At 38.5% G+C, this 26,679-nt stretch overlaps 2 protein-coding genes and 1 pseudogene across 7 annotated transcripts in view; 2 read left to right on the top strand and 1 right to left on the bottom strand.

The window, feature by feature from the left end:
* Window positions 1-7,917, bottom strand: part of COPS2 (COP9 signalosome subunit 2) — a 28,632-nt gene extending 20,715 nt beyond the window's left edge. Inside the window, exon 1 of one of the 2 annotated variants that reach the window (XM_055279060.2) lies at window positions 7,726-7,917. In XM_055279060.2, coding sequence (XP_055135035.1) covers window positions 7,726-7,779 — 54 coding nt within the window. In that variant the 5' untranslated portion in view covers window positions 7,780-7,917. The remainder of the gene's footprint in view (window positions 1-7,725) is intronic. The other variant, XM_055279059.2, reaches the window with a different exon arrangement.
* A 27-nt stretch (window positions 7,918-7,944) lies between these two features.
* The window catches only part of GALK2 (galactokinase 2), a 171,238-nt gene continuing 152,503 nt past the window's right edge, over window positions 7,945-26,679 (top strand). For 2 of the 5 annotated variants that reach the window (XM_055279053.2, XM_063640700.1), the window contains exon 1: window positions 22,238-22,587. In XM_055279053.2, the coding sequence (XP_055135028.2) occupies window positions 22,535-22,587 (53 nt within the window). In that variant the 5' untranslated portion in view covers window positions 22,238-22,534. Of the gene's footprint in view, window positions 8,218-22,221; window positions 22,588-26,679 lie in introns of those variants that run through there. The other 3 variants (XM_055279056.2, XM_055279054.2, XM_055279052.2) reach the window with 3 other exon arrangements.
* On the top strand, window positions 8,250-9,580 carry LOC129482753 (NADH dehydrogenase [ubiquinone] 1 alpha subcomplex assembly factor 4-like; annotated as a pseudogene).

Here is a 26,679-nt window from a genome sequence, read left to right as displayed (position 1 = left end):
TGTGACTACATTCTTTTGGTTTTTCATATCATACGGATTAAGAAATGGCATGTATAATGCTTTTGCATAACTGCAATTCAACTCTTAAACAAATGTTATTGCTAAAATATATAAATACATGAGGATTGGCACAACTGATGTTCTACTGATTGACTACAAATAGGCAGTTCCTTGTTATGATCTGCAACGCCATGTTCGTAGGCTTGAACCAGCCATCATGACATCACTAACCCGTCATTTGCACCCCACTGAATCAATTATCACAAGCTATGCACTACTGCAAATTATTCTTCAGTTATTACACAGGTATAATTTTTCAAACTAATGTTTTGAAGTCTTTGGAAGAACAATTCTATTGTTTAGGTGCTTCTACTATTTATACTCAACAATCATGATCTTTAATATATGCCAGCAATTAATTATTGCTCACACAAATCCAAATTAACAGCCCTTCTCCTCAAGCTATTCATGGTCTATTAAGGAACAGATACGCAAACAAAACCATTAATATAATATAATATAATATAAGCAATAATAGACACACATACTAAGTCTACTGGCATCTCGAAAAGGAGTAATCAACTACTTCTGAGTTAGAGGAAGGAAAAAGATACCCAAGTCAGGTATAAAAGTATGAATAGGAATCGCCAGCAATGAGGAAGGGCAGCTGAAATAATGCAATTAACATGCAAATGCAAGGAAGCTTGAAACAGTATGAATAGTTTGGGCTGAAGCACAGGATGTTCTGTAAAGGGCTGATGAAAGATGAACTGGTATTGAACAGAGGAACAGGACAACAGAAGTCTTGCAAGGAGATTAGATCCAATAAAGAGCCTCTAAAAGATTTTACAAGGAAATAGATTTGTGTTTCTTTAAGAGTACTCTGGTAGCAATGAGGTAGCCCACTGGATAATCTTAAAAGTCTGGCCAGGAGCTGTGAAGGCCTGGTCCCAAGAAGTAGAATAAGGAGAAAAGGTAGGGGACACAATAAATGATGGAATAAACACAGAAGATGTTAAACAATGTTAAGGATGTAAAATAAAAGTGCCCATATGTGCACAAGATAAAGGAAAATAAAGTTATCCATAATGACAATCGAAGGCTTGGTAACACATGATGCCATTACCCAGAATAGGAAATCTAGAAGTATTGAGTAAGTACTTCTAAACTGAATTAGTTACATCAAATGAAAAAGAGATAATAATTTGTAAAAGTTTAAATGTTTTTTAACAGAAGAGAAAGTGAAATTTTAATTAGTATATAAAGAATGCTTTAAAAACAAATGAAGAGGTTAAGCAAATTATGAAAGATAAACAAGCACTTGTTTTACAAGAACAGTTGTAAAAGGGATTAAAAATAAAAAAAACCCTAAAGTTCAATAATGGTTCCAACCTACTCATGTCCTGTTATTTCCCCCAAGCAATTTGTGATCCATCCACACAACCAAAATCTACTCTTTCTCAAACATGCCACACAATTTTAAATCTCTGCTTTGGCATAAACTGCTCTTTTTGCTAGAATTCTAAACCACTTTCCCTCCTAACAAACTTTCTGCTTTTCTCCTAAGATACTCCCCTGCCCTAATACTGCTGGGAAATGTGTTCATCAACTCATCTTAGCATCACTCTTCTTAGCAAACTAATTTTTTTTTTCTCAGTCATGCTTCCGTATGACATGCATCTCTCTAACATAGAGCTTTGTATGTTAAAACAGTCCAAATTGTGAACTTCCCAGAAGCAGGAACTTTCTTATTCATCTGTGTATTCCGAGAGCCTGGGATATTACAAAACGCTTAGTAAGTGTTTGGTTAACTAAAATAAAAGGTGGGTAAACATTCCAAAATAACACACAGCAGCCAGGGTCAATTTTGACTATATCTGGAATGTAGCTACTGCTGAACAGTATCAGTTCCAGGATCAGGATCAGTTCCATAGCTCATTTACTTACTCTTGTATCTATTGGCAATAGAAGACCTAAGAAATGTACTTTAGGAAAACAATCCTGACCATTAACAATGCTTTCTGAGCCTTGTCTAACAGCTGTACCATATGTTGGCACACTAAGAGGTACAGAGCAGTGTTTCATTATCCTTAAAAACCAGACACGATTCAAATCCTAGGTAGCCATTTATGGTTTAGCTACTGATAAAGTTATCCATTTAAAAAAATACACACAAGTTAATGGGTGCTGATTTGTTAACTATGGAGTAAATTAGAATTAAAAAACAAAACAAAACAAAAAAAACTGTCTGCTGGGCACGGTGGCTCACGCCTGTAATCCCAGCACTTTGGGAGGCAGAGGCCGGTGGATCATCTGAGGTCAGGAGTTCGAGACCAGCCTGACCACCATGGAGAAACCCTGTCTCTACTAAAAATACAAAAAATTAGCCGGGCATGGTGGCGCATGCCTGTAATCCCAGCCATTTGGGAGGCTGAGGCACGAGAATCGTGCCACTGCACTCCAGCCTGGGCAACTGAGTAAGACTCTGTCTCCAAAAAAAAGAAAAAAAAAAAATTAAAACCATTGATAATTTATTTGCAGACATTTTTCTATATTTTTCCCACCTAACAAAATTGGGATAATATGTATTATACCGTCTTTGATATTTTTTGAACTTAACATTTATACTGAATACATGTTCACTATGTACATAGCACTGGCAATTGACCATCATCTTTCTACTGATCTTTTTATTAAAAGGATGACAAATACGAGAGTCTGTAAGAGATCCTGTAGCTAAGACTCATTTTCCTCCCCACTACACACAAAAAAATAGACAAATAAGTAAAAATGTAGAGCATTAAAACTGCTATGCCATAAAAAATAATGGGAACATGGGTGGAGTTGGAGGCCATTTTTCCTACCCAACTAATGCAGGAACAGAAAACCAAATACTGCATGTTCTCTGTTTTAAGTGGGACTAAATGATGAGAACTCGTTAACACAAAGAAGGGAACAGACACTAGGGCCTACTTGAAAGAGAAGGGTGGGAGGAGGGAGAGGAGCAGAAAAAATAACTATTGGGTACTTGGCTTAGTACCTGGGTGATGAAATAATCTGTATAATAAACCCTTGTAATACGAACTTATCTATATAACTAACCTGCACATGTACCCTTGAACCTAAAAGTTAAAAAAATAAATAAAACTGCTATATATTAAGACAAGAAAAACAATACTAGTAAACATTTATTTCCTAATCCCAACTATGAGCTTGACTAGGGGAATATAATGAGGCTCACAGCTGGTCATATATTTAACCAAGTGGAATTATTCTAATTTTTAGGCAATGTTTTCCTTGTAATACATTTAAATAATTATATCCAAATATAGACTGGGCGTGGTGGCTCACGCCTGTAATCTTAGCACTTTGGGAGGGTGAGGAAGGCCAATCACCTGAGGTCAGGAGTTTGAGACCAGCCTGGCCAACATGGTGAAACCCTGTCTCTACTAAAATATAAAAATTAGCCGGGCATGGTGGTGGGTGCCTGTGGTCCCAGCTATTCAGGAGGCTGAGGCAGGAGAATCGCTTGAACCCGCGAGGTGGAGGTTGCAGTGAGCCATGATCACGCCACTGCACTCCAGCCTGGGCGAAAGAGCACAACTCTGCCTCAAAAAAAAAAAAAAAAAAAAAAAAAAAAATTATATTCAAATATATAATATCCTACATATAACAGGACTTAACTAAAGACTAATTTTTGGAATAAAGTCAATTTGTCTTAAATTCTTTCTAAAAAGATTATTAGCAGTTTCACGGTAGAACGATTGGACTGAGGAATTAAAACAGCTTATCAATGGCCTTACCAACTTAATGAATGGCACTACGGTTATTATTTAGTATTACTGGATCAGCAAATAATCTATAAACCTGTAAAATTAGCATTACATTAAATGTCATTTACTAGCACCATCGCCTACCACAGATTACTATGTTTAGAAATGCCTGCTTCTGCCTCTAATGAAAATCAAACAGATCTTAGAACATACATGACCATACATGTATGTTGAATTTCTTTTACATTCATTTCTTTTTTCTTTTTTTTTAAATAACAAGTTTGTTTTATTTTAGATCCTTCTTAGGCAGAAATCATTATTTACTTTCTTGGGTAAAAACAGTACAGTTTTAGAAACAGACTTAATTTTTCAGGTGGTATCCTAACTACCTATTTCTACCAGATTGGGGAAGAACAAAGTGATTTAGGGTGTTAAAATATATCAATGGATGACCAATAAAGATATGCTGAGTATCACTGTGGTCAGCAATACTCACTGCTCTTAGTTAACATTTTAACTAAAACGAGGTGATGACCAATTTTCCAAAAAAAAAATACATTTTTTATAAAAATAAATCTTGAGAAAGCAAGTCAATTCTGCACATTTTTTAAATACTAAGAAACAGAAAAAAAAAAAAAAAGAAAATCCCAGACAAAATAACTATTTTAAAAAAAGAAAAACTCTTTTGGCAAAAGGTAAGCATGAAATGGTAACCTGCTTCATTAATCTTTTTTTTTTAATATATGATTTAAGGAAATGAAAAACAAATTACTAAATAAATTTTATGCCACCAAAAGTTTTAACTGTTAGTAAATTCATCGTAAATAATTTTACAATTAGACACCTGATGAGAGACAGATGAAGGCAGGAAGAGCTATTTAATATAATGCTAGGGGAAGAAAAACAACCCAACAGAAAACTCCAACATTTCATTCCATTATGTAGTAGTGCAAAATCTTACTTTAAGAAATAAAAAAGTTAAAACAAGGCTGGTTGTGGTGACTAACACCCGTAATCCCAGCACTTTGGAAGGCTGAGGAGGGGCAGATCACTTGAGGTCAGGAGTTCAAGACCAGTCTGACCAACATGGTGAAACCCCGCCTCTAATAAAAACGCAAAAAATTAGCCAGGTGTGGTGGCAGGCGCCTGTAATCTCAGCTACTAAGGAGGCTGAGGCAGAAGAATCGCTTGAACTCGGGAGGCGGAGGTTGCAGTGAGCTGAGATTGTGCCACTGCACTCCAGCCTGGGCAACAGAATGAGACTCCGTTTCAAAAAAAAAAAAGTTAAAGCAATTATATATTCAACTTTATTATACTGCTCATGTAGTGTAGGCCCTAAAAGGCTGGGAAAACATAACCAAGTTAAAACACTGTATGTTTAATAAAAAATCTTGCAAAAGTTAATCAAGTACTTTATGGGACAAAAAGATTCTCACTGCTATTACTACATTACATTCTCAAAGATGATCTTCAGCTTAATCACAGTGCTAATAAGTTACATATCCAACAGACTATTGCTTAGGAAAGAGATAAGCGCAAACACAAACACAAACTAATAATACAAATGCAATTTCTCAAGAGATGACATACAGCTGGGCACGGTGGCACGTGCCAGTAGTCTCAGATACTTAAGAGGCTGAGGCGGGATGATTGGTTGGGCCCAGGAGTTTGGGCCCAGCCTGAGTAACACAGCAAAATCCCATCTCTAAAAATATATACACGCATAAATAAATAAAGAAGACATACAAATGGCCAACACATACATGAAAAAAAAAAAAAAAAGCTCAATGTCACTACCAAAGAAATGCAAATCAAAACCACAATTAGAATGGTTATTAATCAAAAAGACAAAAAATAATAGAATGCTGGCAAGAAAGTGGAGAAAACAGAACTCTTCTACACTTTTGATGGAGATGTAAATTAGTATAGCCATTATGGAGATTTCTCAAAAACTAGAAGTAGAACTACCATAAGATCCTGCAATCCACTCCTGGGTTTATCCAAAGGAAAGAAAATCGGTCTATTAAAGGGATACCTGCACTCCATGTTCATTGCAGCATTATTCACAACAGCAAAGACGGGAATCAACCTAAGTGTCCATCAATGGACAAACGGATGAAGAAAATGTGGTATACATACATAATGGAATATTATTTGACTATAAAAAAGAATGAAATTCTGTCAATTTGCAGCAACATGGATCTGGAGATTTAGGTTAAGTGAAATATGCCAGGCACAGAAAGACAAATATCACATGTTCTCACTCAGATGTGGGAGCAAAAGAAGTTGATTTCATGGTGGTAGAGAGTAGAATGATAGGAAGGGTGTTGGGGGGAAAGAGGAGTGGGGAAGTAAGAGAAGTTGGTTAATGGTATGTACAAACCAACAGTTAGATAGAAGGAGTAAGTTCTAATGTTTGACAGCGGAGTAGGGTGACTATGGTTAAAACGTATTTTATATTTCAAAATATCTAGAAGAGATGACTTTAAATATTCCCTAGACACAGAAATGATAAAAACACAAGGTGATGGATATCCTAAATACAGACTTGATCATTACATATCCTGTGCATGTAACAAAACCCCCCATAAATATGTACAAAATACTATGAATCAATTAAAAAAATACAAGCACATTTAAAACAAACATTTTGATAAGAAAACACCAGTAATATGAATAAACAGGCAATAAGTAAAAACGGACAGATACATATTCTTAATGAAGTCACTGCCTACAACTGGCTTGCACAAACTAAAATGTAAGGTAGAAACCATAACTATTAGCGAAACTACATTTAACTTTAAAAATTATAAAAATCTCTACTACGACTTTCAAATAATAGCGAGAATTTCCGTTCTCCCTTTTGCAAAGTGTGCCTTATTTTAAAATGCAAAAAACTGAAAATATATACGAAGAAGTTATAGACTAATTCAAAACAACGTATTAATATTTTGACAATCTCTGGCACTTAAAATGAGTCAGACGTCCCAAAACATCTATTTCGTAACTTTACGATAATGCAGCATCACCATAAAAGAACCATATGAAACACCCCCAAAATAAAGAAACACAGCAAAACTGACGTTAATTCTGGGTCAAGATAATTTTCTGAGTTGCCACACGATGTTTTTGAATAGCAAACGTTATTCAAACTTGCAAATCCATTAATAAATGAAGGTTTGAATCTTTAAAAATCTCCATTGAGTCAGATAAATTCGTTTATTTCTATGCTGTTGCTGTTTTAAACTTTGTATACTGGTAAATTTCTAAGGGAAAAGCCATGGGTTCAATTATCTTTCACCCGTCCTCCAAAAACACCCCAGCTTTTCTTTATAAAGAACTGAAAAAGTGGTTCGACTACCTTTTTTTCAGTTATCTTTGCTCTGAACTCTCCCCTAGACACTTACCTCGGACCAAAACTGGCCCTGGCAAGACTATTTAAGCTGTCTCCAGGAGACTCACAAGTTGCGTTTCGCGGTCAGGCCTGGGAGCAGTAAAACCCCCCCAGTTTTCAGACTTCTCCTAGCATTTCGCACCCGCCCAGTTCAAGTGTGAAGAAGTGGGGGCCCGGAACGCTGGGCCCGAAAGGGCAAAGCCAGGGCCTACACCGCAGCATGGTCACCGAGGCGGCTAGCGCGGTGGGGAGGCAGAAGACACAGAGAACCGAACGCCTGGGGCCAGGGGCATCCGTGTAAACCGAAGAGGCGCTCAGACTCAGAGGGTAAGGCCCGGGGCCCCCTTCGCTGCCTCCTTTGCCCTCCCTTCCCCCATGCTGGAGAAGCAGGGCCCGGGCCCGGTGCGGGAACGGGGAGGAGGTAAACCAGTCCTGTCACCGCACTGAGAGAGGCTGGAAACGGCACATGCTCTACGGGGAGAGGCCGCGGGCGTCCCAGCCCAGACCCCGAAAACTAGACACGTCTCCACCCCCAGAGTTCTATTCCCTGCGCCTCACCAGGTCGTAGTCCTCCTCATCATCGCACATGAAATCATCCTCCATGTCAGACATCTTGGCCGGGAGGGGGAGGAGAAATTGGAGACAACCTCCTCCCACAATCCTCCGCGGCTCAAAGGCGTCACTTTCAGCTTCTTTCCGCCTTCCAGTCCCTCTTAGAGGAGCTGTTTCCTGCCGGAACCAATTATCTCGACATGTAGATGATTCGCTACGACTCCAAAAGAGATTGCACCGCCTCCCTTTTCCTCCGAAGCGGTTGGTGCCTTAGCAACTAAACCTAGCAACTGGGACTTCGTCAGGTGCTGCAGGTCTCAGCCCAAGGGCGTCAGAAACTGCGCTCGCGTCGAGCAGTTTCCAGCCTCCTGGGTAAGGGAGCAGTCTCCTCCCTTGCTTGGGACTCTGGAAGCATCTCATTCCGGTGAAAGTAAGGGACAGCTTAGGACCAGAAGCCTTTCGCGGAGAAAAGGCTGACATGTCCGTCCTGTATGACAGGTATTATTTCTGCTATCATTGTACGTGTGCATTTAGCCCACACATTGCGGTGGGTGTTCCTAAGATACTTGGAGTACTTTTCAGCAACACAGTTTACACTTAATGCTTGTTATATTTGTAGTTGACAAAACAATTCTGTGGATATCCTAAATTAGGTATGCAGCTATCAGTTGAGTTGCCTTAAATCTTAACTCAGTTGTTCAACGAATTGTAAACTGACCTTTACAGCCCTTGGGACCGAATTAAGGTAACAACGACTGGTTTTTAAAAAATACATTACTGTGAACCTGAGGGCACATGTGAGGAGATGAGGGCTGCGGTGACTCGCGGGATCGGGAATTTCAAGAGAACCGAGCGGAACGGGAAATCGGCAACATGAAGCCCTGTCTCGCTCCCAGGCACCCCTCTACCAACAGCCTCCTGCCAGAGCAGATTAGTCTCTATACAGAAATTAAGGGAGAGATTGCTCGTAAAGATGACAAGCTGCTGTCCTTTCTAAAATATGTGTATGTTGATTCCAAAGATCCTGTGTCTTCCGTGCAGGTGAAAGCTGCTGAAACACGTCAGGAGCTAAAGGAATTCAGATTGCCGAAAGGCCATCACTTTGATATGATAAATATTTAGAGCATTCCCAAAGGCAAAATTTCCACTGTAGAAGCATTGACACTTTTCAATAATCATAAACTTTATCCAGCAACATGAACTGCTGAGAAAATAGCGCAAGAATATCATTTAGAACAGAAACATGTGAATTCCCTTCTTAAATATTTTGTTACTTTTGAAGTCAAAATCTTCCCTCCTGAAGACAAGAAAGCAATACAATCAAAATGAAGAAAATCACAAAAATTTCCTATGTGTACTCCTCATCCCTCATGCTGTATATTTTCTTATTTTTGCATATTATGTTAATTACCAAGTGTTTAATGCTCTCATTGTGAGAGCATCCTCTTAATATTTATTGAGCTCCCTGAATTTTCAAGATTGCCATAGACTGTATTTTATTTTCTTTTAATTTGGTTTAGGCATATTTCATATGTACATGTTAGCATGACTAATCAGCACATCTGTACCTTTATTATAAGTAAAAGTTAATTTGTTATTTTAGACACATCATACCAACTTTTAAATTGGTCATATGACCCTTTGGGAAGTGTCCTGAATCCCTCATTTAAGTTTTCTTTTCCAAGTTAGGTGTTTAGTTCATTCTTCATATGTGATAGTGAAAGTAAAAGCTTTCCTGACTCTTAAGACTGACATTTTCTTGTTAGGGAAAGAGACTCGATAGTAAGGTAGACTAACAGTATTTCCCAAATAAAGGCACATAGGAGAAAATAAGGAATCAATAAAATCTAATTAAAATGACTACCCCAGGGAATAAGAAGTATTGAGGATTTATTTTATTTTGAATTGGTATTAAGTATGGAATAATTGCCTTTACAGTTATAAAAAGTAATTAGTGGTGTTTACGAAATGTTGGGAATTTCTGCTTTGACAAATAAGTAAGTCCCATGGCCTTCAGAGAGGGAGGCAGTAGCAGAAACTTTCGAAAAAGTAACATTTCTCTGGATTTAACATGGAACTAGAAAAATTTAAAGAATAATTAAATCAAAAAACCATGGTAAATGAAATTTGGTGATTATATATAGTTTCGGATGTTAATGCTAGTTGAGAGAAGAGAGAAAAAATAGCAAGTAGAAGCAGAGAACAGGATCATTGGAAGGGACCTGAGAAATTGCTGCTTCATCCATTTTAGCAAACTTATTAGCACGGCATGTACCAGTACTAGGATCTTGAGTAAGAGTGTGTGAGTTTAGCTCTGCCTAATATATTACTACTTGTGGGATCTTTGGGAGACTATGTCCTCTTTGAGATTGAATTTCTTCTATAAAATGAGCATAATGCTACCTTACTTAAATTTAAGGGTTATCATGAAGATACATGAAATAGTAAAGGACTACAAAAGACCAAGGAAATAGTGAATTTTTTTTTTGTAGTGGAGAACCGCCTGGGGAGAATATATGACCTAAGGTTTCTGTAGTTTATGACCTAACCAGGCCCAGAACTTAGTTTTTCAAATCCTAGTAGTGTGTTTTTTCTGATGTGCCAAAAAGCAGCACACCTCAGAGAAGGGAGTAAGTGTGAAATGTGGGTATATTAGTGTTATCAGTGTGCTTCTGAGGGAAGATAGGCATCACTACTTCCCAGAGATGCCCCTGGAAATGATATAGAAGATGTTAAAGAATTCAACATGGTAACGGAATGAGGCATTTGTAGTAATGCTGAGAACAGAAAAATGGACTAAGTGGAAAATTTGTAAGCATGTCTTTGTAGATTGGTTAGGTGAACAAAGTACCTACTTTATTTTTAGTTCAGTACAATAATTGTTTTAAGAAAACATGAAATAACTACTCAATATAAAATGCATTTTAAAACTCCTGTAAATTAGTCAAAACTTTATTCCATTTGTCATAATGGTCACTAGTTGAGTCACTAATACTAGTACACTCTTATTTCTGAGCCATCTTTATTCATATCTACATTGTGTGGTTAGGCAGCTGTTATGTGGTGTCACATGATAAAGGATTTCTTCCCATACCATTAAAAAAATACTATTACACAAAATCATTGGCAGAATTCAAAATAAAGAAAAAAATGAAATAAAGGGGAAAAACCGTTTTTCAAATAGGTAGCATTTTCCACGTAAACTTCCAGATGTGTCCACGTGACTCCACAAAATGTTATGTAATTAAGCATAGATATAGATTTGGATTATTTTTGCATCTATGTAGCAGCATAGGTCAATGTTTGGTTGTTTGTTTATATTTAGAGACAAGATCTTGCTCTGTCACCCAGGCTGGAGTGCAGTGGCACCATCATAGCTTACTGTAGCCTCGAACTCCTTGGTTTAAGTGATCTTCCCATCTCAGCCTCCTCAGTGGCTGGGACTTCAGGTACATGCCACCATTCCTGATGAATGTAAAATATTTTTTTTTGTAGAGACAGGGGTCTCACTATATTGCCCAGGCTGGTCTTGCAATGCTCCCACCTCAACCTTCCAAAGCACTGGTATTACAGGTGTGAACCACATTGCCCAGTCTTAAAATATATTCCTAATAATAATTATTATAGTGGCTGTGTAATAATTCCTTCTTGAATGTACCAGTGCACCATAATTCATGCCATTGTTATACATTCAGAGTATTGCAGAAATAACACTATTTTAAGCAATTCTGCAGTGAATATCTTTGAAATTTTATTCTTTAAAAAATAATTCTGGTGCGGTGGCTCACGCCTGTAATCCCAGCACTTTGGGAGGCCGAGGCAGACGGACCACCTGAGGTCAGGAGTTTCAGACCAGCCTGGCCAGCGTGGCAAAACCCTGTCTCTGCTAAAAATACAAAAAAAAAAAAAAATTAGCCAGGCATGGTGGCGGGTGCCTGTAATCCCAGCTACTCAGGAGGCTGAGGCAGGAGAATCTTTTGAACCAGGGAGGTGGAGGTTGCAGTGAGCCGAGATCGCACCATTGCACTTCAGCCTGGGCGACAGAGCAAGACTCTGTCTCAAAAAAAAAAAAAAAAAAAAAAGAAAAAGGAAGAAAGAAAGAATTCCAAGAAGAGAAATTACAGACTTGATTCTTTTTTAGAAATTACTTGAATTGACACCTTTTTGGTCATAGTTCTTTTAAGTTGTATTTGTGACAATAATGTGTTCTCACCTATACATACAAATGTTTTTCCCTAACAGTCTTTTCTTCTCAATGTTTTATTATGATAAATTTCAAGCATACATAAAATTGAAAGAATAGTACAGTGGACATGTATATACCCACTATCAACTTTGATTGTATGTATGTGTGTGTTCCCTGTATCAGTTGAAAGGAGGATTCGGACATCATGATACATCACCCCTAAATGCAGCTATGTGTATTTCCTAAAAATAAGAACATTCTCCTATATAATCACATCATTATTACATATAAGATTAATAATACTGGCCAGGCACGGTGGCTCGTGCCTGTAAACCCAGCACTTTGGGAGGCTGAGGCAGGTGGATCACCTGAGGTTAGGAGTTTGAGAGCAGCCTGGCCAACATGGAGAAATCCTGTCTCTACTAAAAATACAAAAATTATCCAGACATGGTGGCGCATGCCTGTAATCTCAGATACTCAGGAGACTTAGGCAGGAGAATCGCTTGCATCTGGGAGGTGGAGGTTGCAGTGAGCCAAGATTGCGCCACTGCACTCCAGCCTGGGCGACAGAGTGAGAGTTTGTCTCAAAAAAGAAAAAAAAAGATTAATAATAATTCCCTATCATTCAATATCCAGTCTATATTCAAAATTACCATATTAAATATATAAATTAGAATTGGAAGAGCCTTTAATGATATCACTTTACAGTATAAGGCTTCCCAAATCCCACAGTAGAGATTCTGATTCAGTAGTTCTGAGTGGCGTTCAGAAACCTATACTTGTAACTTTACAACAAAACAAAACTCCCTATACCTGGGATGACTATACATCCCAGTTTTCCTGGGACTGATCTCGTTTACTACTGTTGACCCATCATGATAGTAATAGCACCCAGGCCGGGTACGGTGGCTCACACCTGGAATCCTAGCACTTTGGGAGGCCGAGGTGGGTGGATCATGAGGTCAAGAGATCGAGACCATCCTGGCCAACATAGTGAAACCCCATCTCTACTAAAAATACAAAAACTAGCTGGGCGTGGTGGTGTGCGCCTGTAGTCCCAGCTACCTGAGGCCGAGGCAGGAGAATTGCTTGAACCCGGGAGGCGGAGGCAGAGGTTGCAGTGAGCTGAGATCGTGCCACTGCACTCTAGCCTGGTGATAGAGCAAGACTCCATCTCAAAAAAAAAAAAAAAAATTAATAGCACCCATCACTTTCAGAAGTTAGACAGTAAATCACATGGTTACTCTACTTGTAATTGTTCAAAAGAGAAAATAGGATCCCGAGGTAAAGAGGTTTATTTGCTCAGAGTAATCAAAGTTTCATAGTTTTACTTTGTACCCAAGATAGTAGTTGCAAAATGGATAATATGCTTAACAAATGCATACTGATCACATATATGAAACTGCATGTTGATTTACATTTAAATATATTACATAATTTGCTGCTTTTAAATGTAATGCCTTATTCCTACAACGGGAAAATAAGTATGCAAATAAGCTGGTAAGTAGGAAGACCGGGTGAACGGCAGCTAAATTTTGAGTATAATTTCCTTGGCCATGACCAAATTTATTAAGTCTAGTCTGGAAATTTACTAACAGCAGTTGAAAAGGTCTTCACTGTGCTGAGCATGCTGCTTGAGTACACAGGTGCTAATAAGTGCTTGTTGGATAAATAAAAATGTTAATAGATTAATCTTTCTGTATCACACATCAAAATCTTTTTCTGTCCTTAAAAATCCATGTTAATGTGACCTTATTCACATAGCCTGTCCTGAATACTTTATACCGTTAAGATATTCTCTTTTATTTTTTCTTGACATTAATTTTATTCAATGGTAAATAATAGAAAATTGTAATTTTAACGGAGTGCATTTGTGTGACATGCTGCCCTTGTTGAAAGCGGATCCTATGTTTTTAAAACATATTTTCATAAAATGGCATTATTGAGGTATTATTCAGTAGCTTGATTTACCTCAGTAAGGTAAATTAAGCTGCACATACTTAAAGTATAAAATTTATTTATTTATTTTATTTTTTGAGATGGAGTCTTGCTCTGTTGCCCAGTCTAGAGTGCAGTGGCATGATCTCGGCTCACTACAACCTCCTGGGTTCAAGCGATTCTCCTGCCTCAGCCTCCCTAGAAGCTGGAATTACAGGCATCCACCACCACGCCCAGCTAATTTTTGCATTTTTAGTAGTGATGAGGTTTCGCCATGTTGGTCAGGCTGGTCTCGAACTCCTGACCTCAGGTGATCCACTCGCCTTGGCCTCGCAAAGTGCTGGGAGTACAGGCATAAGCCACCACTCCCAGCCTTAAAGTATAAAATTTAATGAACTTTGACATATGTATACACCTGTGAAACTATCACGACACAAGATAATGAACATATTATCACTGCAAAAGTTTCCTCACAGATTCCTTGCAGTAATTTCTCTCCTCCCCCCTTAACTTTTCCCAGGTAACTACTGATCTACTTTTTGTCGCTATAGATTAGTTTACATTTTCGGGAATTTTATATAAATGGAATCATGCCATATGTGCTCTCATTTTCCTGGTTTCTTTCATTTAGCATAATTATGTTGAGATTTGTCCAGGTTGTTGCATGTATCAGTTGTTTCTTTTTATTGCTGAATATTCATTACATGGATATATTACAATTCATCTTACCCATTTATCTGTTGATAGATATTATAAGTTTTTTTCGGTTTGTGGCTAATATAAATGAAGCTGCTAAGAACATTTGTGCACAAGTTTTTGTGTGGACATATGTTTTGTTTCTCTTGAGTAATTTATGATAGACAGACTGTATATGGTGGCTACCCATTATCTATTTCCTTGAATAATTCTTTGCCTTTTGAGCATGAGTGGGATCTGTGACTTGCTTCTAACTAAGATACAGCAAAGGTGATATACATGATTATATATACATGATTACATTATACAAGATTGTTAAGTCAATCCTGACGGGAAAGATGATCTCTTTTGCTGGCTTTGAGGAAGGCAAGCGCCCATGTTGGGAAGGACAACACAACAGGGAGCTGATGGTGGCATCTGGCTAGCAGCCAGCCAAAAAAAAAATATATATATATGGTCTTAGTCTGACAGCCCACAAGGAACTGAATGCTGCTAACAGCCATGTGCTCTTGGAAGTGAATCCTTCCCCAGTTGAGCCTCAAATAAGCGTTTGTGAGACCTTAAAACAGGACGGAAAATTGTGAGATAATAAATGTGTATTTATTTATACTACTACACTTGTAGTAATATTGTTACTCAGAATAGGTGTGAATGTAGTTAGTAAATATCTTGTAGTGAAATGGTTGGGTCCTATGGTAGGTATATATTTAACTTTTTAAGAAAGTCTCAAATTGTTTTCCTAAGTGGCTTTACCATTTTGCATATCCAACAGCAGTGCATAAGAGTTCTAGTTGCTCCACATCCTTGCCAACATTTAGTGTGGTCAATCTTTTTAACTTTAGCTACTCTAGCAGGAATGTAGCAGTATACTATTGTAGTTTTAATTTGCATTTACTTAATGACTAATGTTGAACATTTTTTGTGTGCTTATTTGTCATCCATGTATCTTCTGTGGTGAAATGTTTTTAAATATATTTTGCCTATTTTTTAAACTGGGTTGTTTATCTTATTACTGTTGAGTTGTAAGAGTTCTTTATGCTTTTTGTGTTGTATTCATCTTTGTCATATCCAAGGGCACTGAGATTTTCACTTACGTTTTTTTCTGGAAGTTTTATGTAGGTTTACCTCTTACATTTAGGTCTGCGATCCATTTCAAATTTAATTTTCGTGTATAGTGTGAATGAATGTGGAGGTTCATTAGTTTGCATATGGATATCAAATTGTTCCAGTGTAATTTGTTGAAAAGATACACTTTTTCTATTGAGTTGTTTTGGCACCTTTGTCAAAAATCCAATGACAGTTTAATTGTCAGCATAATTTGATCCTTTTAAAATATATTTTTCATAATTGTGTGCTACCTTGAATTACAATTATTTCCATTTATTCATTATTAAACAGAAAGCTCCTTGAGGACACAACTGTCTTTCTTACTTCTGAATTCTCTGAAACAGCATATGCCTTGCTTATAGAAGATTCTCAATGAAAATGTGATGTGTTTAAGTAAACTTTAGCATTCATGACTCTTCACAGGCCTTGGCTGAGTCATACCAAACAGGTTTATGATTTGGCATCCTTTCAGACCAATCATCTTTTAAATTTTTTTTACTATATTAATTTGGGGAGACTGAACACTGTGTGTTAGAAGAGCAGAAAAAGAGGACTCCTTTTGTATTAGTAAAGTTCGGGAAAGAAAACTCGTGGCATACTCAGGGGAGTTAACTGAAAATTTAATTAAGGGACTATTTATAGAGATGGAGGCAGGGTTAAGGGAACCAACAACTACTTATACTAAGCCTTCAGAATGCTCCAGACTGCAATTATATCTTTCATCTCTATAGTTGACATAGGAGGAATATGCTAATACAGTATGATTAAGCATTGAATGGGTTCAGAATATGCCACCCCAAAATATGCTACTTTGGCCTAAGTATTATTTTGAGCCAAAGCCAACTGACAACCAGTAGATGCAGTTATGTCAGTCACTGGAGAGCGTTAGCAAATGTATTCCCAAAAAAAAAAACCAAAAAAACCAAAAAAATTGCTTAAGGTAATAACCACAATCAGCTCCTCACTGAGGTGGGCAACACTGGATGGTTATGACAAGGTGAGGAAAGAACTGTCTAGTTTGGAGATTCTTGGTACTATATTTAGTTTCTGGGTTAAGAAATAAAAAGGAAGGCTGGGCATGGTGGCTCATGCCTGTAATCCCAGCACTTTGGGAGGTTGAGGCAGGTGGATCACCTGAGGTCCGGAGTTCAAGATCAGCCTGGCCAACATGGTAAAACCCCATCTCTACTAATCATACAAAAATTAGCTGGGCGTGATGGCGCATGCCTGTAATCCCAGATGCTCCAGAGGCTGAGGCAGGAGAATTGCTTGAACCCAGCAGGCGGAGGTTGCAGTGAGCCGAGATCATGCTGTTGCACTCAGCCTGGACGACAAGAGTGAAACTCCATCAAAAAAAAAAAAAAAAAGAAATAAAAAGGAAAAAACAAAATATAGTTTTAAATTGGGGCAATTTATCTGTAATTTGGTCAGGCTAATGTACACTGGAAGCTTGAAATGCAAACTTCTAATTTCAGAATCTAAATTTTTGTTTATCAGATTTCATTTTGATGATGGAATGTATACTAGATGCAGAGTTTGCATCAATTTTTGTAATATATTCATTTATTTACTTAACTAATTTTAATTTGCCATAATAGCAGGAGCTTTTTGTTTATGTTTATTGTTGTATCCCCAGTGCCTAGAATAGTGCTTAGAACATAGTAGCACAGAGAAACATTTGTTAAATGAATGAATGAATGGTAGAATAATGGATGAAACATGGAATATGAATTCTAGTGGAGGTGACAGGTAATAAGTATAAAAATCAATAAAGAATGTAATTTCAGATGGCCTTAAAGACAGCAAACCAGATTTAGGTGATAGAGGATAACTGGAGAGAATGTTGGGATGGTTTTTAAAATCTTCATAATAACCCTATGAAGTAGGTATTTTTATCTCCCTTTTTTAGAAGAGGAATTTCAGACTTGCCTAGGGTCACAAAGTAGTGGAACCACGCTAATCCAGTTTCATTAATTTATTCCTTCATTAAACATTCCTTGAGTGCCTGCTCAACACTGAGCCAGAGTCTGTAAAATCAGAGTAAAACAGTCTTTGCCTTCAGGGAGCTTATAATCTAGCTCTGTGCTGTCTAATATAGCAGCCACTTGTTTCTCATCATAATTGAGATATGCTGTAATTGAGACATGCTGGATTTTGAAGACTTATTTAAAAAAGTAAAATGTCTGAATAATTTAAATTATTATATTTAAAATGATATTTTGGTGTATTAGATAAAATATATTATTAAATTTAACATTTCTTTTTACTGTTTTGAAAGTGGCTTCTAGAAAATTTAAAATGACATGTTTGACTTACATTGTAGATTCTGATTCAGTAGGTCTGGGCCCAAGATAATGTATTTCTTTTTTTTTTTTTTTTTTTTGAGGCAAAGTCTTGCTCTGTCACCCAGGCTAGAGTGCAATGGCTCCATCTCCGCTCACTGCAAGCTCCACCTCCCAGGTTCAGGCCATTCTCCTGCGTCAGCCTCCCAAGTAGCTGGGACTACAGGTGCCCACCACCACGCCCGGCTAATTTTTAGTATTTTTAGTAGAGATGGGGTTTTACCTGTGTTAGCCAGGATGGTCTCGATCTCCTGACCTTGTGATCTGCCCGCCTTGGCCTCCCAAAGTGCTGGAATTACAGGCGTGAGCCACCGCACCTGGCCCAAGATAATGTATTTCTAAAAACTTTCAAGTGATGCTGATGCTGCCGTTCTGAGGACCACACTTTGAGTAGAAAAATTTAGACTAGACAGAAAACACAAGTAATAGAGTACTGATGTGATGCTTTGTATGACTCGGCAAGCAGAAGGTGCTTAGAGGCTTCGTTTTGTTTTGCTTTGTTTTTCACTCTGCAAAACAATCTATGTTCGGTTAAAGCATTTTTGCACAATTTTTATTTCCTCCATAACTACATAAATATAGATTTCTCTGATTCATGAGTTTATCTTTTGCCATTTAATGATTATATACACTAGACAGCAGTATCTATTCTATAAACAGAAGAATAAGGGACTGGGTGCAGTAGCTCACGCCTGTAATCTCAGCACTTTGGGAGGCTGAGGCAGGTGGATGGCCTCAGTTCAGGAGTTTGAGACCAGCCTGGCCAACATGGTGAAACCCCATCTCTACTAAAAATACAAAAATTAGGTGGCAGATGCCTGTAATCCCAGCTACTCGGGAGGCTGAGGTGGGAGAATCACTTGAACCCGGAAGGCGGAGGTTGCAGTGAGCTGAGATCGCGCCATTGCACTCCAGCCTGGGCAACAGGAGCGAGACTTGGTCTCAACAAAAAAAAAGAAAAAGAAGGAATGTAACATCATTATAAAGAAGACATAAACAAGTATTACATATTATTTACTATAATGAGAAAATATCCAAAATAGGTCACTGAAGTAGATTCTCCTAATTGTGAACAATAGTTTTTATTGTAAGTCAAAATAGGAAATATTTTCCAGAGGTTGCACAAACAGATTAAACCACAGAAATACAGAAATAACATTATTTCAGATAAATGGTCAATCCCTCTATGGTCTTAGACACTTAGTTTTGGGTAGAGAACGTGGAAAACTTCCTGAAGGAAGTGATTTCTAAGCTGAGAAACATCAATAGGCATTAGCCAGGTCTGTAAGTCTCTGACACCCATGCTTTAACTCATATTTTGGATCAGGTTTTTGTTTTATTTCATTTTAGTGTTTGTTTTGTTTTTGTTTAGTTTGCTATAACATTTTATCTGAATGGAGACTAATATCCTTTGAGGAGAAACAATTTCAAGTTTATTAATTAGGTTTAAGACTCCATCATAATATACCATTTATTAGTTTATAATTCAGATTCTAAACCTATTGTAAGAGTGCCTACTTGCAAAAAGCAAAGAACCAAGAGGTTCAGGATTTGTGAAAATAAAAATACTGTAAAATATAAATGTTTAAATATTTTCTTTTCTTTTTTTTTTGAGGTGGAGCTTCACTCTTGGTTGCCAAGGCTGGAGTGCAATGGCATGATCTTGGCTTACTCAATCTCCATCTCCTGGGTTCAAGCGATTCTCCCGCCTCAGCCTCCCAAGTTGCTGGGATTACAGGTGCCTGCCACCACACCTGGCTATATTTTTGTATTTTTAGTAGAGATGGGGTTTCACCATGTTGGCCAGGCCATTCTTGAACTCCTGACCTCAGGTAATCTGCCCACCTCGGCCTCCCAAAGTGCTGGGATTACAGGCATGAGCCACTGCACCCAGCCAAATGCTTAAATATTTTCACTATTAGATATGTCTAATAAGAACTAAAGGAATATCTTCTTGAAATTGAAAAGGAAATAATATTTTTCTATCCCATAAGGATTGTTGGAAAGGTTTAAAGAGACAATAATATATGCAAAGTGCTTACTTAGCAAGATGCCTAGTATAAGGAAGGTAGTATAAGAAAGTAATGTTAGTTTTATTTTTGGTGTATATTTGGGGTTCTCTAGTAGTTTGGACAGGTTATTTTAAGAGTAATGTTTTATGAAAATTATAATGTACACATTTTAATTTGGGACAAGGATTCTAATTATTTCAATAATTTATTTTTAAGCACAGTTTACTGGGGTCTCAACAAAGGTCACACATTCAGAAGTAGTATGGCCTCTAGGCTAGGAGTCTAGAGACCTAGGTTTTAATTCTAGCTCTGTTAATCCTGTTTTACTTTGTGCCAATCATTTCAAAAAAGGATGCTTTACTAGTTGCTCTGTAAGATGCTTTCTAGTCTGCGTCAGTTTTGTTGAGACTGCAATAACAATGTATCCAAGGTCCAAACTAATGATTTGCCATCTGGTTTCATTTAGCAAAGTTAATGTTTGGTCATCAAGTACACATTCAGTAGGAAGTATTCTTTTTTGAAACAGTTTCTACAGTCATTTTTTTAACCCTGTATAAAATGAGTTTATTTTGGACTATTAAAAAAATTCAAAACTTTAAAATTTGTTATTTTTCAACTAATGCAAAAGAATATATTAGAAACATCTGAATAAAAAATGATTCTGGGCTGGGCACGGTGGCTCACGCCTTTAATCCCAGAATTTTGGAAGGCCGAGGTGGGCTGATCACCTGAGGTCAGGAGCTCGAGACCAGCCTGCCCAACGTGGTGAAACCCTGTCTTTACTAAAAATACAAAAATTAGCCGATGTGGTGGCGGGCGCCTGTATTCCCAGCTACTCGGGAGGCTGAGACAGGAGAATCGTTTGAACCTGGGAGGTGGAGGTTGTAGTGAACAGAGATCATGCCATTGCACTCCAGCCTGGGCAACAAAGAGCAAAACTCCACCTAAAAAAAAAAAAAAATAGAAGATTCTGCTCTTTTCTGTATTTACTGATGTCCCTAAACATTTTACATTTTTTAAAAAATTTAGGTTATCTCCCTATTAAAACTATTTACAAGTGACAGTGATGACTCCTGTTACTCAAAATTAAACCAAAATGAACATCAAACTGGGATTTATTGGGGCCCAGAAACAAGAAGATATAATTCATTCATTTGAAAATGGTAAAGAGGGACTGAAATAATAGTGAGAAAGCTGCCCTGAGACCAGAGTAACTTTGTTTCTTTGATGTACCATTTACAGTAATAACCCAAAGGGGTGCCAAGGGGCTGCCACTCTTTGGCTATGCTTTATTGTCCATTCACACTTTGTCTCCATGTTTCCTTCCCCCTTCCTCCTGTATACATGTATACAGAAGGGGGAAGGAAACATAGAGACAAAGTATGCATATACATATAGAAATTCTGGAGCAGCAACTTACTGATGTGTACAACTTATCGAATCTGAGTTATGCTACTACCCCTAGTGTGTTGGGCATGTTGGCTCAAACTTCCTTAATCAGGAAACTTTGGAATGGGTTTATTGCTAGCTGTCTTCACTTGGGTTTAATCTCAATATTTCTGAGGTGCAAAGTGCACTAGATTGAGAGTTAATAGATCTGAATTTTAATTCCAGTTTTGCTGCCAATGATCACTGTGACCTCAGGCACATCATTTCACCTCTCGTCGTTCATTCAGTTTATCTTACCTATTCATTAAAAACCAATCTGCCTGCCCCCCGTTGCTTTCTAGTGATAGTGATGATGGAGGTGGTGAAAGACACAATAAATACATAAGCAAATAGAACTGTGAAGGAAGGAAAAGCAAGTGATGTACTGGGGATAGTGTACTTTTTAAGATAGGGCGTCTAGGATTTCTCTAGGTAAGTGAAAAATGAAGAGGTTTAACTGGATGCTAAGGGGTCTTGCACATTAAAAGGCATGTGTTTCCGTCTTTTCACTACTGTGTTCTAGGAAGGCCCACCAATGCCTCTAACCTGTAAATAAATGCAAATCTATTTAAATTAAGTGAAACATCAATTTTATGTTGCTTGATTTGGAAGTAATCCGCAAAAGAAGCAATAGCTAAACATTTTAGTGGTTTGGGGAGTAGCTGCTGGACAATAAAGACCAAAACCATAACTTAAAAAAAAAACAAAAAACGCAGCCCAAGACAGATCAGAAACTAGGTGTATGTAGGGCGCCAGGTTATGACATTGTTCTCTGACATACACACGGCGCGAAAAGAAAACCTCACTAGTCAGCTTCGCACGTGCTCTGCGCCGGGGCTCCCGCGAGGCCCTAGTCCCTCCCTGGGAGCAGGACAGATGCTGTACCTGACTGCTGCTTGGAGGGAACCCTGGCTGAGTCCAGGGAGGAGGAGCCAGAGGCGGGGACGATTGGAAGCAGCCACCTCAGCGAAGCTGCAGGATATCCGCAGGGCGGGAGCTGTTTATCTCCCGGAAGAAAACGGCTCCTGTCACAGAAGTCTCGTGATTGCTCTGGTAGCTTTGCTTAGACACTTGAAACTACGGAAGAAAGAAGGATCTAGCGAAATATGGCTACAGAGAGCCCTGCTACGCGTCGGGTCCAGGTGGCAGAACATCCCAGGTGGGGGAGAGGAGCCGCCGGGCTTTGGGATCTCCTGGGTTGGCTACGTGTAGATCGGGTCCACAGCACTTGGCTGCTCCCTTGGGGCGCTGCTTTTGGTCCCAGGGAGCAAGTAGAACCCTTGGGATTCTATAAGGACACGTGGCTGGGCTTGCAAAAAAGATCACGCGGCAAACACATTCCACCTTGACTACTACGAAGGGTTGTATGTTTTTTGCTTCGTCCATGCAGATTCTTTTCCTTTTCTTGCTGTAATTAGTGCACTCTTTCTACTGGGCTTCAGCAGAAATGCCCATATCCACACTGAACTCCTCTCTTTGTCTTGCATGCCAGTTGATACTGCTTTTTAAAAGTCTTATTTCTAAATATTCATTGAAAACAAACACAAAAACCCTCTTGGTGTCTGCATCCTCTTTAAAACAAAACAAAAAACACGAGAATCTCTGAACTGTCACTTAGGGAATAAAATTGCTGGCAGTCCCTAGCTACAGAGTAACCAATAGTTCAGTGATGTCTCAGGGAGGATCTTTTCAGTTACAGGTACTTGTAGAAATACTTCGTTCTGACTAATGGGGCTGAGGTCTCATAAAATGAAGTCTCTCACCTGCTACATTAGCCAAGGGCTTTCCTGACTCTCTGCCTTTGCTGTTTTTCTTTTCTTTTTCCTTCCTTCCTTCCTTCTTTTTTTTTTTTTTTTTTTTTTTTTGACGGAGTTTTGCTCTTGTTGCCCAGGCTGGAGTGCAATGGCGCGATCTTGGCTCACCGCAACCTCCGCCTCCCGGGTTCAAGCGATTCTCCTGTCGCAGCCTCCTGAGAAGCTGGGATTACAGGCAGGCGCCACCACACCCGGCTAATTTTGTGTTTTACCAGAGACGGGGTTTCTCTATGTTGGTCAGGCTGGTCTCGAACTCCTGAGCTCAAGTGATCCGCCAAACCTGGCCTCCCAAAGTGCTGGGATTACAGACGTGAGCCATCGTGCCGGGCCCTCTGCCTTTGCTGTTTTTAGTTTTTTTCTGTTAACTTTTTTCTCTGACATCAAGTCCTTAAGCTCTTCCTACTTGGTGGTTTGTTACCACCATGTGTCAGTTGATGATATTATACTTTACTACAACTTGAAAATGTTCTTTCATCCTTAAACCAGCAAACAGTGTGTCTTTAGTTACCAGAAAGAAACATGATTTCTTATTATAGAGTCCAGCACAGCTTTGGACTGCTTTTCAATGTCTTTGAATGTTTTAATATACTCTAGAGGTTCTTGTATAGCACTGTTGCCCTTATGTATTTGAATGAATTAAGACACACTGTTAAAGGCATGCTTCCAATAAGATTAATGAGAAATTTGTTACGTGTAAATAACCTGATCTCTTGTAGTTTAGTCTTTTTTTTTTTTTTTTTTTTGAGACCAAGTCTTGTTCTGTTGCCCAGGCTGGAGTATAGTGGTGCAGTCTCTGCTCACTGCAACCTCCAGCTCCCAGGTTCAAGCCATTCTCCTGCCTCAGCCTCCCGAGTAACTGGGATTACAGGTGCTCGCCACCACGCCTGGTTATTTTTTTGTGTTTTTGGTAGAGACAGGGTTTCGCCATGTTGGCCAGGTTGGTCTCCAACTCCTGACCTCAGGTGATCCGCCCGTCTCAGCCTCCCAAAGTGCTGGGATTACAGGCGTGAGCCACCGTGCCAGGCCTATAGTTTAGTCTTCTACATAAAACATATCCATGTGTAAATTCCTAATGTGTTTCCATTTTATGTGATTATAAAAATAAAGATCAACATTTCTATCTATATTTACCCTGTTTGGGGGAGGATGGTGGTAACAAGTATAGGTACATGTACTAAAAGTGAAGAATTGTTTACTGAATTTCCTTAGTGTTCCTTCTTGCTTTTCATGATTTTTATATTATTCATTCATGTAACAAATATTTATTGTTAATATTTCGCCCAGCCCAGAGTGCAGTGGTGTGATCTTGGCTCACTGCAAGCTCTGCTTCCTGGGTTCACACCATTCTCCTGCCTCAGCCCCCCAAGTAGCTGGGACTACAGGCGCCCGCCACTGCACCTGGCTAATTTTTTGTATTTTTAGTAGAGACGGGGTTTCACCATGTTAACCAGGATGGTCTCGATCTCCTGACCTCGTGATCCGCCCGCCTCGGCCTCCCAAAGTGCTGGGATTACAGGTGTGAGCCACCGCGCCTGACCAGCAGTTGTATCTCTTATCTTTACTTTCTCTTTTGGATTAAGTTTTAAAACTTGTTGGATTATTGTTATTTTTGGAGCAGTTTTATTGACATTCACGTATCATATAACTAATTCATTTAAAGTTTGCAATTAAATGGGTTTAGTGTATTCATATGCAACCATCACCATAGTCAAATTTAGAATGTTTTCTTCTCAGAAAGAACCCAGCCATAGATTATCACGACCCGGAACTCCATTCCCTTTCCCCTCACCTAGCCTTAAACAACTGCTGCTCTGTTTTCTGTATTTATAGATTTAGTCACTTTGGGTATTTCAAATGAATGGAATCATATAAAATGTGTGTTTTTTTGGTGACTGGCTTCTTCCATGTGGCATAATGTTCTGGAGGTTCATGTATCAGTATGTCATTTAACATGTATCAGTACATCATTCCTTTTTATGGTCAAATAAAAAGGACCATAAAAAAATGGATATACATTATGTTTATACATTCAACAATTGATGGACATTTGGGTTGCTTCCATCTTTTGGCTTTTATGAATAATGCTGCTGTATGAACACATTCTTGAGTCTCTATTCTACCAGTTGAGCTAGCAGGGTGACACTGAATACATTCTTAATATTACAAATTTGGATTATTTAAAAGTATATTCAGTAAAGCCTGAAAATCCCACAGTTTCTTTCCTGATTGTCTCTGATTTCTACCCTGGGCTGCCAATTTCTACTTCCCTTCTTAGAAGTTATTCATTTTGTTTGTATCCTTGTAATATTATTGTGTCCTTATATCATTGTTACTATATTTTATAAAAATGATATATTCACATAAGTCCAATAATTATATTTGTTGTTTTTTACTTTTTTTCACTTAATCTTTCTCAGATATCCAGTATATCAGTTCATACAGATGTATTTCACTATTTTTACTTATTTCATTTTATTTTTTGAGACAGAGTCTCGCTCTGTCAGCTGGAGTGCAGTGGCGCTATCTTGGCTCACTGAAGCCTCCGCCTCTTGGGTTCAAGAGATTCTCCTGTCTCAGCCTTCCAAGTAGTTGGGATCACAGGAATGTGCCACCATGCCTGGCTAATTTTTGTATTTTTAGTAGAGACAGGATTTCACCATATTGGCCAGGCTGGTCTTGAACTCCTGACCTCAAGTGATCCACCCACCTTGGTCTCCCTGGGATTACAGGCTGAGCCGCTGTGCCCCGGACTATTTCACTGTTTTTAAAGGCTCAGAGTATTTTGTAGCATGAATACCATTATTTATTTAACCACTCAACATTTAGTACACTTAGATTTCTAATTTTTCTCTCTTATAAACAATGCTGCAACAAACATCCTTGTGTATGTGTATATATATATACACAAAAATATATATATATACATATATGTATATATATTCTCTGAGCATTTGTGTGAATTTTTAAAAGTTCATTCATGAAAATGGAAGCAGAGCCAAAGGTAATAAACATTTAAAATGTTGATAGTTCCTGTCAAATGGCCCTGCAAAAAAGATGTTATTGGATTGCCTATTTCTTGCTTTTTTGTTTGTTTGTTTTGTTTTTAAGAGAGAGTCTCACTCTGTTGCCCAGGCTGGAGTGCAGTGGTGTGGACTCGGCTCACCACAACCACTGCTTGCCGGGTTCAAGCAGTTTTCCTGCCTCAGCCTCCCAACTAGCTGGGACTACAGGTGCGCACCACCACGCCTGGCTAATTTTTGTATTTTTAGTAGAGACAGGGTTTCACTATGTTGGCCAGGCTGGTTTCAAACTCCTGACCTCGTGATCTGCCTGTCTCAGCCTCCCAAAGTGCTGGGATTACAGGCATGAGCCACAGCACTTGGCCTGTTTCTTGTTATTTTTAGAAACTCTTTTTATATGTGTGTATTTTTGTATGT

Source organism: Symphalangus syndactylus, chromosome 5 (assembly GCF_028878055.3).
Source record: "Symphalangus syndactylus isolate Jambi chromosome 5, NHGRI_mSymSyn1-v2.1_pri, whole genome shotgun sequence".
Classification (NCBI taxonomy): domain Eukaryota; kingdom Metazoa; phylum Chordata; class Mammalia; order Primates; family Hylobatidae; genus Symphalangus; species Symphalangus syndactylus.
Note: the sequence above shows the minus strand (reverse complement) of the source record. Positions and strands in the feature narration are given on the sequence as shown.